Consider the following 17,199-nt stretch of genomic DNA (forward strand, 5'->3'; position numbering starts at 1 on the left):
TTAATTAGTGCTTGATGTGTAATGATAGAACTCTCAAGGTTAGATTTAAAGGATTCCAACATAACCTTATTCTGTCCAGATTCTTTCTCAACATTCTTTAATCGGGTATGTAGATCTTTAACAGTGTTAGTAATAGAATTAAACTGGACTGTAATGTTTGAATTCAGTATATGAATAGCTTCCCTTATAGTATCTAAATTAAATGTCTGGGGGTCTTACCAATTCTGTAACTTGAAATAACTGTTCAGCTGAGCTCTTAACGGATTGTTGCAAAGCAGCTCCTGTAGCAATCTCTCCCGAGTCTCCAGAGATCTACAAGAGGGCTAAGACGCTATCTTCCAGTGCCACAGGCTCCGGAAGAGACCCAGTGAAGGCACCTATTTCCAACTCCTCCATGTCTCTCGCAGCAGCTGAGTTTGTCTCTCAGCAGGGTTAACAGGTGCAGTCCTCTCCACTGAGGACAGCTTAGGGCTGTCTTCAATTGCTGGGAACAATGGCAGCAACCATATATTTACTTCATGGTCCAAAGCACACATGAGGCCTCTGAAGTTTTCACTCCTGTCTTGTTGAGCTCCTCAGTCACAAAATTACAAGCGCCAATCCCCTCCCAGATTTGTTGAAAAGAAGCCTACTATGGTAGATGAACAAGGAGAACCTAGAAAAAGAGATCATACTAATCTTGCCATCATGAATGATTTGGGGAAACACCCTGTAAAAATCACTTTGTTCAAGGACATTGGCCAAAAAACAGAGGCAACTTGGCAGCTCAACAAGTTAGAAACCAGAGTGATTACTTCATTTTATGCCACTACTAAAGGGAAAGGCAGTGAGGCAAAGAACAACAATGCAATAGCTGTTGCATACATAAACAAGCAAGGAGACATTCAAAGTCAAGGGGTATCCAAAGAGACAAATCTACTACTGTTTCTGTGGGTGAAAATGAATCTTCTACAGATCTCTGCCCTTCATATTGCAGGTCAATAAAATATACATTTCGACTTTATAAGCAAAAATTGAATAGATCTAGGTGAGTGGGAGGTTAACCAAGAGGCATATCAGAGAATAGTCCAGCAATGGGGAACACCCTATATGGATTTAATGGCAACAAACATGAATGCAAAGATGCATCCGTTCCTTTAGGAGAAGGAACATGGAAGCAAAAGAATAGATGCACTAGTACAGGCATGGCTAAAGAGAGGTCTACTAGATGTATTTCCACCATGGTCCTTGAAGGGTTAAGAAAATAGAGAAGGAAAGTTTCATGTTCTAGTAGCACTGGATTGGGCAAGGACAACATGGAATGAGGATCTACTAAGGTTAGCAGTCGATCAACCCCTAAGATTTCCAGGAGAAAGAGAGCTTCTAATTCAATGCTCAGTAGTAATGGAGGGCCCATCTCCATTCTGTCTTACAGCATGGCTTTTGAGAGATCTAGGCTAGTAAAGAAGGGGTACTCATCTGCAGTATTCTCCATCTTATTAAAAGCTTTAAAGAATTCAACATCTATTGCCTATATACATGTATGGTGTGCTTTCGAAACATATTGTAAAAAAGCACATGAATCATCCTGGCGAGCAGATATTCTTATAAACTTAACTTCAATTCTTTAAAGGTACAAGTAGCAGCTGTTACGTTTTATAGAGGTAGTTTAAAAAGGGAGTAAAAAGATTATATCCTCCATTCAGAGCAATTCTTCTTCAGTGGAACCTAAATTTGGTACATAGTATCTGCTTCTTTTGAGCCAATTAAATAGACATCAATTAAGTGTCTTAACTAGAAATACTATTTTTAAAGTATCATAACTTCAGTCAGACATATGTTGGAATTTCAAACATTATCTTGTAGGGATCCATTTCTGAAATTTATAGATGATTGTCAGTTATACCAGTCCCTTCATTTTTACCTAAAGTGATCTCTACCTTTCATCTCCTTAATTCTACCCGCATTCACAAAATCAGAATGTGAATGTAAGAAGAAGGTTTTGAGGAACTTAGATATACGTAGAATTCTGCTAAGATATTTGGAAGTCACAAATTCTTTGTGAAAGACAAATATTCAGATTGAGGAACTCATAAAGGCGAGGCATCTACAAAAGCTATGACAGCAAGGTTGCTAAAAGAGATTATAACAGCATATATGTTAAGACTCCTACATTAATCATAGCAGGTTCAACAAGAGCACAGTCCACCTTTTAGGTGGAGGTAGGTGCTGTAAATCCATTAGATATTTGTAAAGCAGTCACTTGGTCTACTTTACATTTTTTTTTACAAAGCATTACAGAATGGATTTACTCGCAGAAAGAGATGTTGCTTTAGGAGCAGGTATTCTTAAATGGGTTTAACATTCTCCCACCCAGAATAATTGGGATTTGCTATGCTAGTTTTTCTGGACTGGTGTAGCAGAAAGCAAAAGGAAAGAGAAATTTAGACTTGCATGATAATTTCCTTTACTTTATTTCTACTACGCCAGCCAGAAACCCACCCGGGGAGTTAAATATTTAAAAAAGAAAATTTTTACAGAATTCTTTTTTTTTTTTTTTTAAATAGTTATGACATCATTAATATATACGTGGCGCACAGAATCTAAGTGGACTAGTCTCTCACTGACAAAGCTAATAATTAAATAGGTTACAAAAACTTCAAAAGCTTCTTAACTGCACTTATTACATTTAATTAATGTTAAAGAAGATCCCTTTCCTCAAAAATGTGCTTTTTTTCTATATTTAAAAATATTCTGCCTCAATCAGCTGGACAGAACACTAAACCCAATCATTCTGGATTGGTGTACCAGAAATAAAGGACAGGGAAATTATCAGGTAAGTCTACATCTCTCCATAATTGTTTATTGATATGTCCTCCAACAACGTGTCCAAACTTTTTTTTTTAAACTCAGCTAAATTACTAGCCTGGATCATATTCTCTGGCAGCATATTTTATAGCTTTTAATTGTTCCTTGAATGAAAAAAATACTTTTTAAAACTTAATTTAAATCTGCCACTAGTTAGTTTCATGGCATATCCTCTAGTCTTGTTATTGTTTTCATAGAGTAAATAACTGATCCTTATTAACATGTTCTGTTTATCTATGTATTTATTTATTTAAGCATTTTATATACCATCATTCCAAAAGAAGATCACAACAGTTTACATTATCAGCCTTTATATTCTTGATCAACATTCACATACTGTGTGGCAACATTCATATTCTAGGTTAGCCCCATAACAAATACATATTCTAGATCATAATCATATATATTCTAGGACTTTGTATTAATAACTATAAAATCTAGTCCATATTTATACATTATTTTTGGTCGAGACAAATCCCAATTCTGATTCTGCTAACATTACACTTTACATCAAACATTACTTGATGTTCACTCCACTGCTTTTGTCTCTGGTACTGATGGAGGTATCAGCATTTTGGTATTTTACGTTAAATCGTATGCATTTTTAAAGAGCCATGTTTTCAATTCTTGAAACTCTTTCTATCTGTTATCAGATGTAAAGTCTCTGGAAGAGAACTCCACAACTTGGGGCCCGCTATGGAAAACATTCTGTCTCTTATTTGCGTTAGGTGTGTGTTCCAAGTGGAAGGCACCGTTAGAAGACCTTTGTTTTGTGAACTTAGGGCTCTTTGTGGTGTGTAATGTTGAAGTGTCACTCCTAATAAACATGGGTTAATATTGTTGATGATATTGAAAATTAGTTAATGCTTTGTAGTGAATTCTGAATTGTACTGGCAGCCAGTTGTAATGCTGTCAACGAGGGTCTGAATTTCCTTGTCCCTAGTAATAGTCTAGCAGAGGCATTTTGAAGTAGCTGTAGTGGTTTTAATAGACTTGAGGATAGACCTAGTGTTCTACACCTGTCTTTGGATGATGTTTCATCCCTTTTATCATTTTGTTTGCCCTTCTGTGCACTTTTTCTAGTACTGCTATATCTTTTTTGAGATATAGCAATCAGAACTGCATACGGTATTCAAGATGCGCTTGCACCATGGATTATTATATTCCCTGTTTTGTTTTCTATCCCTTTCTGAATAATTTCCAACATTTTATTTGTGTTTTTGGCTGCTGCCACACACTGAGCAGAGGAGTTCAATGTATTTTCCATGGGGACTCAGATCATTTTGTTTAGTGGTAATTGCTAATATGGAACCCAGCTTTGTGTACTTATGTTTGGGAATTTTTTCCCCTATGTGCATCACTTTGGAGTTGCCTATATTAAATTTCATCTACCATTTAGCTCCTCACATGGTCTTCCTACAATTTCTTACAGTCCACTCATGTTTAACTACTTTGAATAATTTTGTGTCATCTGCAAACTTGATCACGCCACTTTGTCCTATTTTTTAATTAGTTACCAAACCACAATAGGACATACCTTCCTATCTCATGGCTTTTTAATTTCTTGAGGCGTCTCTCATGAGGGCATTCATCGAATGCAGATTCACTGTATTATCAGCTTGCCCAGATCAACATGTTTATTTACACCTTTAAAAACAAATTTTAATAGATTGGTAAAACAAGTCTTCCCTTTGCTAAATCTATGCTGGCTCTTCCCTATAACGTCATGTCTATCCATAAGCTCAACATGGAGGAGTCTGGCCCTTTTAAAGAGAGAGCTGCATGGTTTCCCTATACTGAACAAGAAATGTTACAGGTGAAAGGGAAAGAAAAGTGCCGAAGATAGTGATAAACAATTACAAATATTACTCCTGGTGGAATTCTGCCCAAAAAATTATTCTGTGCAAAAAATCACAAATTTTGTAACACAGTATAATCACTGCTTTTGAGTATTTTATAATGCAATACAGAAACAAGGTAATACTCTTAAGATGCAGACGTTTTCCATCATAAAGTCTGGCCACTCCAGATTGCTTTCACCTTCCCCTAAGCTCAACAATCCTCCTACCTTTCCAGCTTAATTTATTCACTATCTTCCCTCCCTCTAGGGTTGAACCCTCTCCTGTTCCTTCCATCCAACTAGCTTTTTCTCTCTCTGCCTCACCAGGCTCAAACCAGGCCATTTTCTCTTGCCTTCCACCCCTTAGAAGGACACTCATCTCTCACACTGCCTCCCTATCCCAGATTTGACCCCCTCCCATTATGTCTCTTTGATCCTGCCACCCACTCCCCCAGCAAGACCCCAAACCTTTTCTCTCTGCCCTACAAAGCTTGAACCCCTCTCCAGCTTGCTGTTTGCTCCCTGCCTTCATTTTTCTCCCTTCACCTCAGCAAGACGCTCAGTTTTTTATTTCTGCCCCCTACAAGGCTTAAATTTCTCTGCAGCTCTCTCCTCCCTCCACCACCAGTTCTCTCCCTTCATTCCAGTAGAATTCTCCAGCTTTTTCTCTCAATACCGCCTCCCAAGTTTGACACCTTAGGAGAGGCAGACAGAGAGAAGCCTCCCCTCACCCCAGTTCTCTCCCCTCACCCCAGCAAGATCTCCTGGCTTTCTCTCTACACCTTTCACTGCTTTAGCAAGATGACCTAGCTTTCTCTCTCTGCCATGCCCTCTTTAGCAAGATTCCCAGCTCTCTCCTACCACCCCCTCCCCCCCTGCCAAACTCCTGCCAAACTCACTGTCTGCCTCTCTCGTACAGGCTCCACCAGATCCCCACTGTCCCCTCCTTTGTTCGGGCCACATAGGCCAAGACAAACGCTGCAAGCTCATCACTTCCAGCCTTTGTAGACCAGCACCCAGTGTCCCAGTTCTCTTCTGGTCCATCACTGCATCTTTCTCGCTTCCATCTAATACCAGTGCGCTTCCTCTCTTCCGGCCCATCTGGTTTTTCTTGCCATTGCTGCTGCTTCCTGTATCTAATACAGAATTTATCCAGGAATTATTAAATATGAGTATACACAAACAGGACATAAGAAATTGCCATGCTGGCTCAGACCAAGGGTCCATCAAGCCCAGCATCCTGTTTCCAACAGAGGCCAAACCAAGCCACAAGAACCTGGCAAATAACTAAACACTAAGAAGATTCCATGCTACTGATGCCAGTAATAGCAGAGGCCATTCCCTAAGTCAGCTTGATTAATAGCAGTTAATGGATTTCTCCTCCAAGAACTTATCCAAACCTTTTTTAAACCCAGCTACACTAACTGCACTAACCACATCCTCTGGCAACAAATTCCAGAGCTTAATTGTGCGTTGAATGAAAAAGAATTTTCTCCAATTAGTCTTAAATGTGCTACTTGCTAACTTCATGGAGTGCCCCCTAGTATTTCTATTATCCGAAAGTGTAAATAACCGATTTACATAGACTCGTTCAAGACCTCTCATGATTTTAAAAATCTCTATCATATCTCCTCTCAGTCGTTTCTTCTCCAAGCTGAACAGCTGTAAGCCTTTCCTCACAGGGGAGCTGTTCCATCCCTTTATCATTTTGGTCGCCCTTCTCTGAACCTTCTCTATCGCAACTATATCTTTTTTGAATGCGGTGACCAGAACTATACACAGTACTCAATGTGTGGTTTCACCATGGAGTGATACAGAGGCATTATGACATTGTTTTATTCACCATTCCCTTCCTAATCATTCCTAACATTCTGTTTGCTTTTTTGACTGCTGCAGCACACTAAGCCGACAATTTCAATACATTATCCACTATGATGCCTAGATCTTTTTCCTGGGTAGCATCTCCTAATATGGAACCTAATATCATGTAACTACTGCATGGGTTATTTTTCCCTATATGCAGCACCTTGAACTTGTCCACATTAAATTGTATCTGTCGTTTGGATGCCGAATCTTCCAGTCTCACAAGGTCCTCCTGCAATTTATCACAATCCGCATATGATTTAACTATTCGGAATAATTTTGTATCATCTGCAAATCTGATAACCTCACTTGTCATATTCCTTTCCAGATCATTTATAAATATATTGAAAAGCACTGGTCCAAGTACAGATCCCTGAGGCACTCCGCTGTTTACCCTTTTCCACTGAGAAAATTGACCATTTAATTCTACTCTCTGATTCCTGTCTTTTAACTTGTTTTTAATCCACGAAAGGACATCGCCTCCTATCCCATGACTTTTTAGTTTTCTTAGAATCCTCTCATGAGGGACATTGTCAAAAACACCTTCTGAAAATCCAAATAAACGACATCTTTCGGTTCATCTTTATCCACATGTTTATTAACCCCTTCAAAAAAAAATGAAGTAGATTTGTGAGGCAACACTTCCCTTGAGTAAATCCATGTTGACTGTGTTCCATTAAACCATGTCTTTCTATATGCTCTCTGTGATCTTGATCTTTAGAATAATTTCCACTATTTTTCCCGACCCTGAAGTCAGGCCCACTGGTGTATAGTTTCCTGGATCGCCCCTGGAGCCTTTTTAAGTATTGGGATTACATTGGCCACCTTCCAGTCTTCAGGTACAATGGATGATTTTAATGATAGGTTACAAATTTTAACTAATAGATCAGAAATTTCATTTTTGAGTTCCTTCAGAACCCTAGGATGCATACCATCTGGTCCAGGTGATTTGCTACTGTTATTTTGTCAGTCTGGCCTACTACATCTTCCAGGTTCACAGTGATTTGGTTCAGTTCATCTGACTCATCACCCCTGAAAACCATCTCCAAAACTGGTATCTCCCCAACATCCTCATTAGTAAACACGGAGGCAAAGAATTTATTTAGTCTTTCTTCAATGGCCTTATCTTCCCCTTTAACCCCTCATTTATCTAACGGTCCAACCGACTCCCTCACAGGTTTCTTGTTTCAGATATATTTTAAAATGTTTTTATTATGAGAAAACTAGAACGCACAGAAGGGAAGGGAAAAGTAGACATTTTAACAAAAATAGGACAAGTTATGACATTTTAAGAAATAGAACTCTGCACACACATAGCACATGCATTCTTTGACAAGTAGATGCAGGTCACTTTATTCCATCTTTTGCTGGAATCTTTTCTAGATCTTTCCAGAGCTTTTTAAGAAACTTTGAAGGTAGTTTAAAATCAAATTTAAATGACATGTCAATAAAAATTTCTTGTCAGTTAAAATGTCATGAGCTATGGACCTGTATCTCTAGTTTTGTGGGCTCAGGAGTTGAGGACTTTGTCATTGTACACAAAGGGCCTGATTTTAAAAAGCATTTACTCGAGTAAAACAGGGTTTTACTCGAGTAAATGCACTTTACTTGAGTAAGTGGGCTTTTGAAAATTGCTATAATATATGCCATTGAATTGTCCATAGGATTTACTTGTGTAAGTGCACTTTACTCCAGTAAATGGCTTTTGGAAATTGCTACAATAGTAGTTACATTTACATGCGTAACTCCTTTTGAAAATTACCCCCAAAGTGATTAAATTTGTGTATAGTAACTCCAGCTATACACCAAATGGTGATAGTAAAATATGTCTGTAAAAAAAAGTATATTTTTTCATACATTGGCAGCTCTGGCCATATTAATCCTGTTGTTTGCCTCTTGGGCCTTTTTTTTTTTTTAATACATTTTATTCAGCTAAGTTTTTACTTTTTCCAAGTACAATCCTATATTAGATTTTGGGGTTTTTTTTATTTGTTTTTATTTTATTTATTTATATTCTTCCTTTTCAACTTAAATTTCTTCTTCAGCACTGCTGCCAGTAAAAAGCAGTAACCCTGTCCCTTTTTCACAACTATTGGCCTGGTTATAACGTGGGTTATTTTTCTGTACGCTGCATTCAGAAAGAATGCTGAAAAACTTGGTACAAATGTATTATACCAACAAAAAGATACTGCCTACCACATGTTTGACCTTTATTTTCTACAGGGTTACTAGAAATTTATGAATATTTATCTTTTGAAACTGCCTATTTGGGTTTTTTAAATTTTTTATAGTAAGTCGAATACTTTTGCTTCTCTTGCTTTTCTGCTGGGTTTTGCTGGTTGATTTGCTCTTTCCAAAAATGTAAAGTTACTGCTCTGTAACATATCTGATATCCAATGCTAAATTATGCTGAAATTCTCTTATTGTGTATTTTGTAAACTTGATGTGTCAATTGATATGGGTGCTAAAATTAAATTGATAAAATATAATTACTTTTTCAATTCTATGTTCATATTTTGTCAGTAGCATGTGCATCCAGCGCAATGTGCTTATGTGCTTATCACTTTTCTTTGTCCCTTGCTAACAATGTGGCAGAAATCCCATCGGTCTGGTGACCCAGATCAACTGTAACTACTTGTATAGCCACTTGCTTTTCATGTGTAGATGGCCAGATAACCAGAAAACTTTGAGGCAGCATGTCAAAGAAATCCCATGACTGATGATAATCATGAAAAATGATTTAGGAAACAGTTTTCATTAGTATATAGCCAGAAGGTCACCAAGACTCTGAGAGATTTGTGCCACTCTGTTAACTAAGTAATGTTATCCTAAGTCTTGCTGTAAAGTTTCCTGTTGGGCATGGTTTGTGTCTTGTTAGTTAATCTTATTTTTATGTAGAAATGGGACACTGTCTCTCTGGATTCATCTTTATGTTCCCTTCTCTCCTCTTCCCCCTACCTCCACCCTTCTTTGTGTTTAGCTCAATAAAATAACTGATGCTTCTGTCTGCCTAAAGATTTCACTGTTGTTCAACTGTGCTGAAGCTCTGCTCCTTTCCATGGTAATAGACAGGGTTTATATGGTCCTGTAATTGCAGCCTCCAGACATCACTCCCGATCCACTGGTGCACTCTACACCCCAGATGTTTATGGGGCTTCAGGTGAACAGCGATGGCACGTCTTCCCTGAATGTCTTTGTAGTCAACACCAAATCCCCACAATATTTAATTTCATTTACAAATTATACATTTTATTTATTTATAAGTTCTATTTGTCATGCCTCTGTAGTGTATACTTTTCCCGTTGCAGATCATAGATTTAAAAAAGCTTATTTTTCATGAATTTTATCCATTTTTTTCCTTTCAGCAACCCTTATTTAGCTTTGTTACTCAAAAGCACATACTCTGATTTTGTTTATACATTTCTAGAAAGTTGTTTTTCTTTTTGTGCATGCTTTTTCAATTTCTATGGGGCTGTGTTTTTACATTCCTTATATTTTGCCTTCATGGTTAACAGCTTTCCTTTGTAAGAATATTTTGATTTAAAAAGAATTGATGGTGGTCGTAACATGATGTTCCTTTTCAAAGAAAGGATGATGCCGGTCATTTTCAACATGATAATGGAAGCAATTTTCAAGAGTTTTTATGTGGACAAAAACATCTTTTGAAAATTCCTTCCCCACAGTGAGGATAAAAGTACACATGCTGTATGACAATATGTATATCTCTATTTGCAGTAAAAAGAGGGAGATTCATGTATGCACAGGAATTTCATTTTGAAATCACTGCAAGTACTTTACCCTGACTACTTTGCAAAGTACATAAGTACATAAATACTTGGGTTCCCTGCTGGCCTCTGAATTTTCAAAGGGAAACTTTACATTTATGTGTGTAACTCCTTTGAAAATTACCTCCACATAAAATATCAATTTAGAATTTTCATGCCTGCCCAGTAAATCCACTTTTTCCTGGTCTGACTAAACTTTATAAAATTAATTAGCATTTAGGCAAGAGAATTGATTCAGATACTGGACTGCAAGAGTTTATCAAACAACCATAAACCCCAAATCTGTGAATCTAATTGGCTGGGTTTGTACATTTTTGTACATTTTTTGTACATTTATTCCATCTTGTAATGTCTGGACTAGACCCAAAATGTTTTTCCCTAAAAAAAATATCAGGATCCTGTTTCTTTGAAAGTTAATAAATAAATCTTTCCTAGCTTGTAGCCAGATAAATCATATGTATTTTCCTAATGCAGAATTTTGAGAATTGCTGCTTTGTTTTGTACATTGTAATGGTTGACCTTTTGGTGGCTCCTTCTTGTCCTGTTATATGGTAGGTTCAGGATATGGAATCAGTCAGCAGAGCAGACTGTCATCATCGGTCAGCGCTATGCGAGTTCTTAACACGGGGTCAGATGTGGAAGAGGCAGTGGCAGACGCTTTGGTAAGTTCTTCCGTGTAATACTGGAGTCTGCTTCTCTTCCAAACTGTGCCATTATCCCAGTGATATTTTGATCAGTAAATATACTTTTTAAAAAAAAAATGATTTTATTATATGCTGAAATACAATATAAAGTGTATCCACTTGTTTTGGTGAAGGAGAATTATAAGCTTTTAATAAATGTTCCTGTTAACTTATTAAATATTTAAATTTTGAAATGAATAGTAAGACACTATCATCAAAGCACAGGTTGCCAAAGTACAAACTCTTGCTTTCTGCTGACATCATTTTTTTCCACCTAATATCATTGGGAACACAATGATGTAACAAAAATTGCAAAAGCGGGAGGATTAAAGTACCTGCTTAAACTCTCATTTTGTATAAACTTATTAGTTTAGTGTTTTTAATCACCATGAATGTTTATGAAACATGTGCGAATGGACTGTGGCTAGGGTTGAAGTCCTGATGATTGGTACTTCTGCTCATAAGTTTCAGATCTGTGCTGATTCAACATCTTAAAAGGATACTTTCCTTCTCCAGCTCTTGAAAATATTTTGTACCACCTTTTTACACTTTTGATTAGTTTATTTTTCTTTTAGCACATACAGTAATTCACAAAAAACATTTACTTTGCTCACTTATTCCCCTACTTCTGCTGCAAACTGCTTGGAGCTCCAGAGTTTTCAACATTCTGGACTTGGTTGTTAAAGTGAAGGGGAGGAGAGGCCTAGTGGTTAGAGCAGAGGCTACAAACCAAGGAAGCCAGGGTTCAAATCCTGCTGTGCTCCTTGTGACCTTGGGACAAGTCACTTCACCCTCCATTGCCTCAAGTGCAAACAGTTTGTAAGCCCTCTAGGACAGTGTTTTCCCAACCAGCGTGCCTTCAGACCTGATCAGGTGTGCCACGGAAAAGTCACCACTGCTTGATTTTTTGATCTAGAACAGCGCCTAGTCTCTATCCTCCGCACCTTAGAGTAACAAATGTCACCGATGTTGGCTCTTGAACCTGTAGGAGCTCCTTTCTGAGAACATGTGCAGTCATGCATGCTGCTTCTTCCTAGCTACAGTATTGACCTTGGCGTGAGGAAATTAATGGACGGTGTGCAGGGCTCAGATAGCCAGGCCCTGCTTTTTGTGACATATGCAGTTCACAATGCACCTCCTTGTCTTTCCCTCTCCTGAGCTTTCTCCTTTGAGTCCTTCCAGAATCTGTCTTATCCCCAGGCTGAGTGAGACAGGGAGATATATTGTCTTGAGCACTAGATGTGAATTAATCTGAGTGTTGGAGCAGAAGCAGTGGAGTAGCTTTGGCAGCCACGATAACTTACTGAGCAAGGTGCCCACATCATACTGACTTCTCCCTTATCTCAATTTACACTGTATACAGACTAGGGAACTTGGCCCATTGAGATAAGTTCATATGTTTCTTTGTCTCCTCTCTCTCTTTGTTTTAAAATTTGGAAGACAGACTGATGGGGCTTTCAAGTGCTTTCTTACTTTTCTTTTGACCATGACTCTCTTCCATTCCTGTGGAGGTTGATGTGCCATATATTTTTGTTAATGTAGTGTACCTTTTGCTTGAAATGGCTTGTAAACATCTCTCTAGGGATAGGGAAATACCTACAGTACCTGAATGTAATCTACTTTGAAGTGTCGCAAAGGCAGAACATAACCCCTCGCCCCCCCCCTCCAAAAAAAAAAAAGACAGACTGAATTGCCAGGGTTTAGATGGAAAACACTTCAACAGTGAGAGGAGGCGAAAGGACAAATTTCTATTGGCACGAGAGGAAAAAAGAAAGGTCAATGAGCAGGGCTGGACTGTACATGGAAGCTGGCTCTCTCTCAGTTCCTTCTCCATACATAGTTGTGCATCTTCTTCTTGCTGGCAGGAGAGCAGCATTTTTTGCCTGCATTTGCCTTTTCCTCTGCAAGCTTCAGTCTGAAATTTAAACTATGCAGGCCCCATAGTATCGTGGGACCCATCAGCACTAAACATTCAGATTGAAATAAGCAAAGAAAAAGGCTAGCACATTAAGGTTGCCACCTTCCATTGTGAACATTCCAAACACTTGGAAATGTTGTCTAATATTTTCAATATTATGTTTGTACAGGGAACTTTAATCACCACCATGCCTTTCATTGCAAAACCATGCATATTTTTTTTTAGATCACATCACCTTATAATATACCATATTGCCCATTAGTAAATAACCCACAACTTCATTCCACTTTGCAAAAATTACATAAATTACTGTATTTTTCGCTCCATAAGACCCACCTAGGATTCAGAGCGGGAAAATTAGCACACCTTTTTTTTTTTTTAAACTGGCTCTGTTCCCGGGCGTCTGTGCGTCTTATGGAGCAAATTAGGGTAGGGCATAAATGGTTTTTTTGTCCCCATTCCCCATACCAACCCTTTAAATTTAATTAACTTCAACCCCCCACCCTCCTGACACCCCCCCCCCCCCCCAAGACTTGCCAAAAGTCCCTGGTGGTCCAGCGGGGGTCCGGAGCGATCTCCTGCACTTGGGCCGTCGGCTGCTAGTATTCAAAATGGCACCAATAGCCTTTGCCCTTACTATGTCACAGGGGCTACTGGTGCCATTGTCCCTGTCACATGGTAGGAGCACAAGATGGCGCCGGCCGTCCATTGCTCCTACCATGTGACAGGGGCCAACCAATGGCACCAATAGCCCCTGTGACATAGTAAGGGCAAAGGCTATCGGTGCCATTTTGAATACTGGCAGCTGACAGCCCAAGTGCAGGAGATCGCTCCGGACCCCTGCTGGATCACCAGGGACTTTTGGCAAGTCTTGGGGAGGGGGGGGTCAGGAGTGTAGGGGGTTGTAGTTAATTAAATTTAAAGTGTTGGGATGGGGAATGGGGACAAAAAAAACATTGGTTGTATTTAGTTTTTTGTTTTGTTTTGTTTTTAATATTCGCTCCATAAGACGCACAGACATTTTCCCCCCACTTTTGGGGAAAATAAGTGTGTCTTATGGAGCGAAAAATACGGTAATCAGAATTAAAAACTGAAAAAGAATCACAACATTTTCAGGCTGAAAAATGTCTCTTTACTTTTTTTTTTGTTTTGCTTTTTTTGCTCATTCCTTTTTCAGTCTCTTGTGATTTTCTGTCTTCTCCTGCTTATGATTTCCTTGACCTTTCTTTTTGTCTCTTCTTTCGTCTCCATCTTTTTCTATTGCTTTGAAATGTATCTTCCTATAATCGTTAGTTCAGTCAGTATGCACATTTTTCCTGTTTCATTCAAAAACTCAGTAAAATCCTTCTCCCTAATTCAGTATATTCTCTTATGTACTGTAGTAGATTTGTTTTTGTGATTACAAAAAGTCACCTTAAGGACAACACTGTGCATGACAAGATATAAAGTTGGACAGAGTATTGGTGTAGTGAAGTGATTATCTTTTAGCTGGTCAGTCCAAGAGGTGAAGAGCATGCTGCTTCCAACCACAGCCGCTTTTATAGAGAGAGGTATTTTCTGCTCCAGAATATTTGATAACTATTGCTTACTGTTTTCACTTTCTCTCTCAAATTATTTATTGCTCTCAGCTCTTAGGAGACATACGGACTAAGGTATAGACATTAGTATTTTTTTTCCTCTTTTGATAAACCTATTTACTAGTTAAAACAGTTTTCAGTGCATGAGGGAAATGTGGGGAAGGAGTGAGAAGCCACTGATATAGAAACATAAATTTTATGCAAAAGCAGCTAAAATTTTTTGTACCAATGGTTTCAGTTCAGGTTGTTTTATGATATCATTCTAGTCAGTATATTACATTCTAGAGTATTCTCTATATAGTAAGAATGGTAATACTTATGTTGGAAAAATTATGAATATTAATTTCTTAGAGGACAAGTAAGATAACTGGTCACACAAGTGGGTGGTCATCCAACAGCATCAACATGGAGCACATCCTGAGAGTTTTGGAAAAGCTTTTCTGAGCACGCATGGGAATTCCTGGAGCTCCCTTAGTCTTTTTGTCTTTGTGATTGCATCAAATCCACTCTTCCATGACTGAAGCACATTTTCTTTGTGATTGGAGAATCGTCGATCGTTCTTTCTCCAGTTCTGATAGTTTCTTAGGTGAGATTTTCTGCACTTTCCAAGAGTCTGCATTTTTCAATATAGCTGCTTGGCCTCATGCTTTTTCCTTCAGTGCAGCCTTATTCAGTGGTCTTGATTGGCCTTTAAATTCTGATAAAAATTCAACATTTCAGTATATCTAGTCAATTTTCCTGACATTGTCTGGAAAAAAGTCCCAAAGCTTCAAGTGTTGCCCCCACTGCAATTTCAAGATGTCCATTACTGATTATCACAAAATTTGCATGCATTGTCTAGAGCTGCAGTATGACATCCCTGATTGTGGCATTTGCTCAGACTGAAAATTGTGGATATCTTCTCTATGAAAAAGAGGACCATTGCATCAACACAGGCACTGAAGGCATCATTTCAGATGGACCCAGGAGCCGTACTGACACTGATGATCCCTCAACACCAAAGAAGCATTGAACTTGCTCAGAGCTGGGATCAAAGAAGTCCAGGAACAGGGAGCCTTCCCACTCTTCCAATTCAGCACACAAAAAAGGTTCCTTGGAGTCAAGGTTGGATCAGAAGAGAGTTGGCATAGAGCGCTAAGTGAAGACATCAAAGCATCAGGCCTGATCTCCTTTGATGCCTCAAAATTGCTGTGCAAAACCATCCAGTGTTGAAGTTACTATGGTTCATTTTCATTTATCTCAAATCCCACTTGAGTCCGTCATCTCAATCGGAGTTTATTGGAGCACTGCTAGATATGAGTCGGGCAAGGGCCTTCCTTCCACAAAGAGGGCTATAACATTGATATCCACAGTGGAAAGAATCCAAGTGAGTCATCAGTCCTCTGCATGGGACGTGTTGAGGTTGTTGGGCCTCATGGCAGCAATAGTCCATGTTACTCCAGTGATATTCCATATGTGAAGAGCCCAATGGACCTTCAGATCACAGTGGCTGCAGACCACTCAGGATCTTTGAGACCGCATCTGCATCATGCAGCCACTCAAGGACCCCTGTCCTGATGGTGGAGCAATTCTATTCTGACCAGACGCGTACCTTTTCATATTCTTCCAGTCCGAATTGTTCTGACCACAGATGCATCCAACCTGGGGTGGGAAGCCCATGTTGGGTGGCTCTGCACTCAAGGCCTTCAGTCTGCTCAGGAAATGCTTCATCAGAAATTTTTCTTAGAGCTAAGGGTGGTTTGATACACACTGAAGTCTTTCAAAGATCAGTTAGCCAACAAAGTGATTCTGGTACAGATGGGCAATCAGGTAGCATCAACAAGTAGAAAGGCACAGGATCAGACTTCCTGTGTCAGACTGTTCAGATCTGTGTCTTGGCCATGTATCTGTAAGGCATAGAGAATGTTCATGCAGACAGATTGAGTCCTAGAACCGCATGAATAGTCCCTGGTCCTAGAACCGCATGAATGGTCCCTGGGGGGGGGGGGTGTTTGAGGGGTGCCTAGCAAACTAGCTATTCTATGAGTGGGTCATATCTGTGGTAGATCAGTTTGTATCTCCCCAGATAGTGCCAGATTTACGCATAAGGCAACTAAGCCATGGCTTACCGCACTTTGCCAGAGGCCTCATAGTCAGGAAGTCAGCAAGAAAATGTTTTAAGCAATTAAATATTTTATATTACATCCAAAAGACAGTTCAAAGACTAAGTTCTTAAGACTGTAACTATTCATTCTTTGCTTTGCAAATTGTAGTTTGTGCAGCTTGTCAACCAACAAACGTTACTAATACTTATTTATATAAGCCAATTTATCTTCTTCCTACAAAACTCCCGATACTAACTCTTCTGTATTTATGGTTCAGACTTAAAATATTGACATCATATTGAAGCGACAGCATAACATTTGACACGTCTTACTTTTCTGAGGCCCCCATTCACTACGAAGATTATAGGCCTACTATTTACTAATTTCTGTTTATGAATGTTAAGTCAGTTATATGTATATATTAGCTTCGCATTATTGCGATTTACCACAGCCTGATGACCATTTTGTTCTTTGTGTAGAAATTGACTCCAAATGAAGAGATGTTTTGAAAGCAGCTATCAGAAAAGAAAACAGAAGCTAATATTTCAAACCCAGCTGAAGCTATTACAGAAACTGGACAGTTATTTTCATCATACAATAAA

The 17,199-nt window shown here is 38.8% G+C and overlaps 1 protein-coding gene across 20 annotated transcripts in view; it reads left to right on the forward strand.

Annotated features, from left to right (window-relative positions):
- The window catches only part of CLASP2 (cytoplasmic linker associated protein 2), a 963,528-nt gene that overhangs the window by 646,743 nt on the left and 299,586 nt on the right, over window positions 1-17,199 (forward strand). For 13 of the 20 annotated variants that reach the window (XM_029589622.1, XM_029589627.1, XM_029589623.1 and 10 more), the window contains 2 exons: window positions 9,648-9,710; window positions 10,891-10,997. In XM_029589622.1, coding sequence (XP_029445482.1) covers window positions 9,648-9,710; window positions 10,891-10,997 — 170 coding nt within the window. The remainder of the gene's footprint in view (window positions 1-9,647; window positions 9,711-10,890; window positions 10,998-17,199) is intronic. The other 7 variants (XM_029589629.1, XM_029589641.1, XM_029589634.1 and 4 more) reach the window with 1 other exon arrangement.

This window comes from Rhinatrema bivittatum, chromosome 2, assembly GCF_901001135.1.
Source record: "Rhinatrema bivittatum chromosome 2, aRhiBiv1.1, whole genome shotgun sequence".
In the NCBI taxonomy this organism is placed as follows: Eukaryota; Metazoa; Chordata; class Amphibia; order Gymnophiona; family Rhinatrematidae; genus Rhinatrema; species Rhinatrema bivittatum.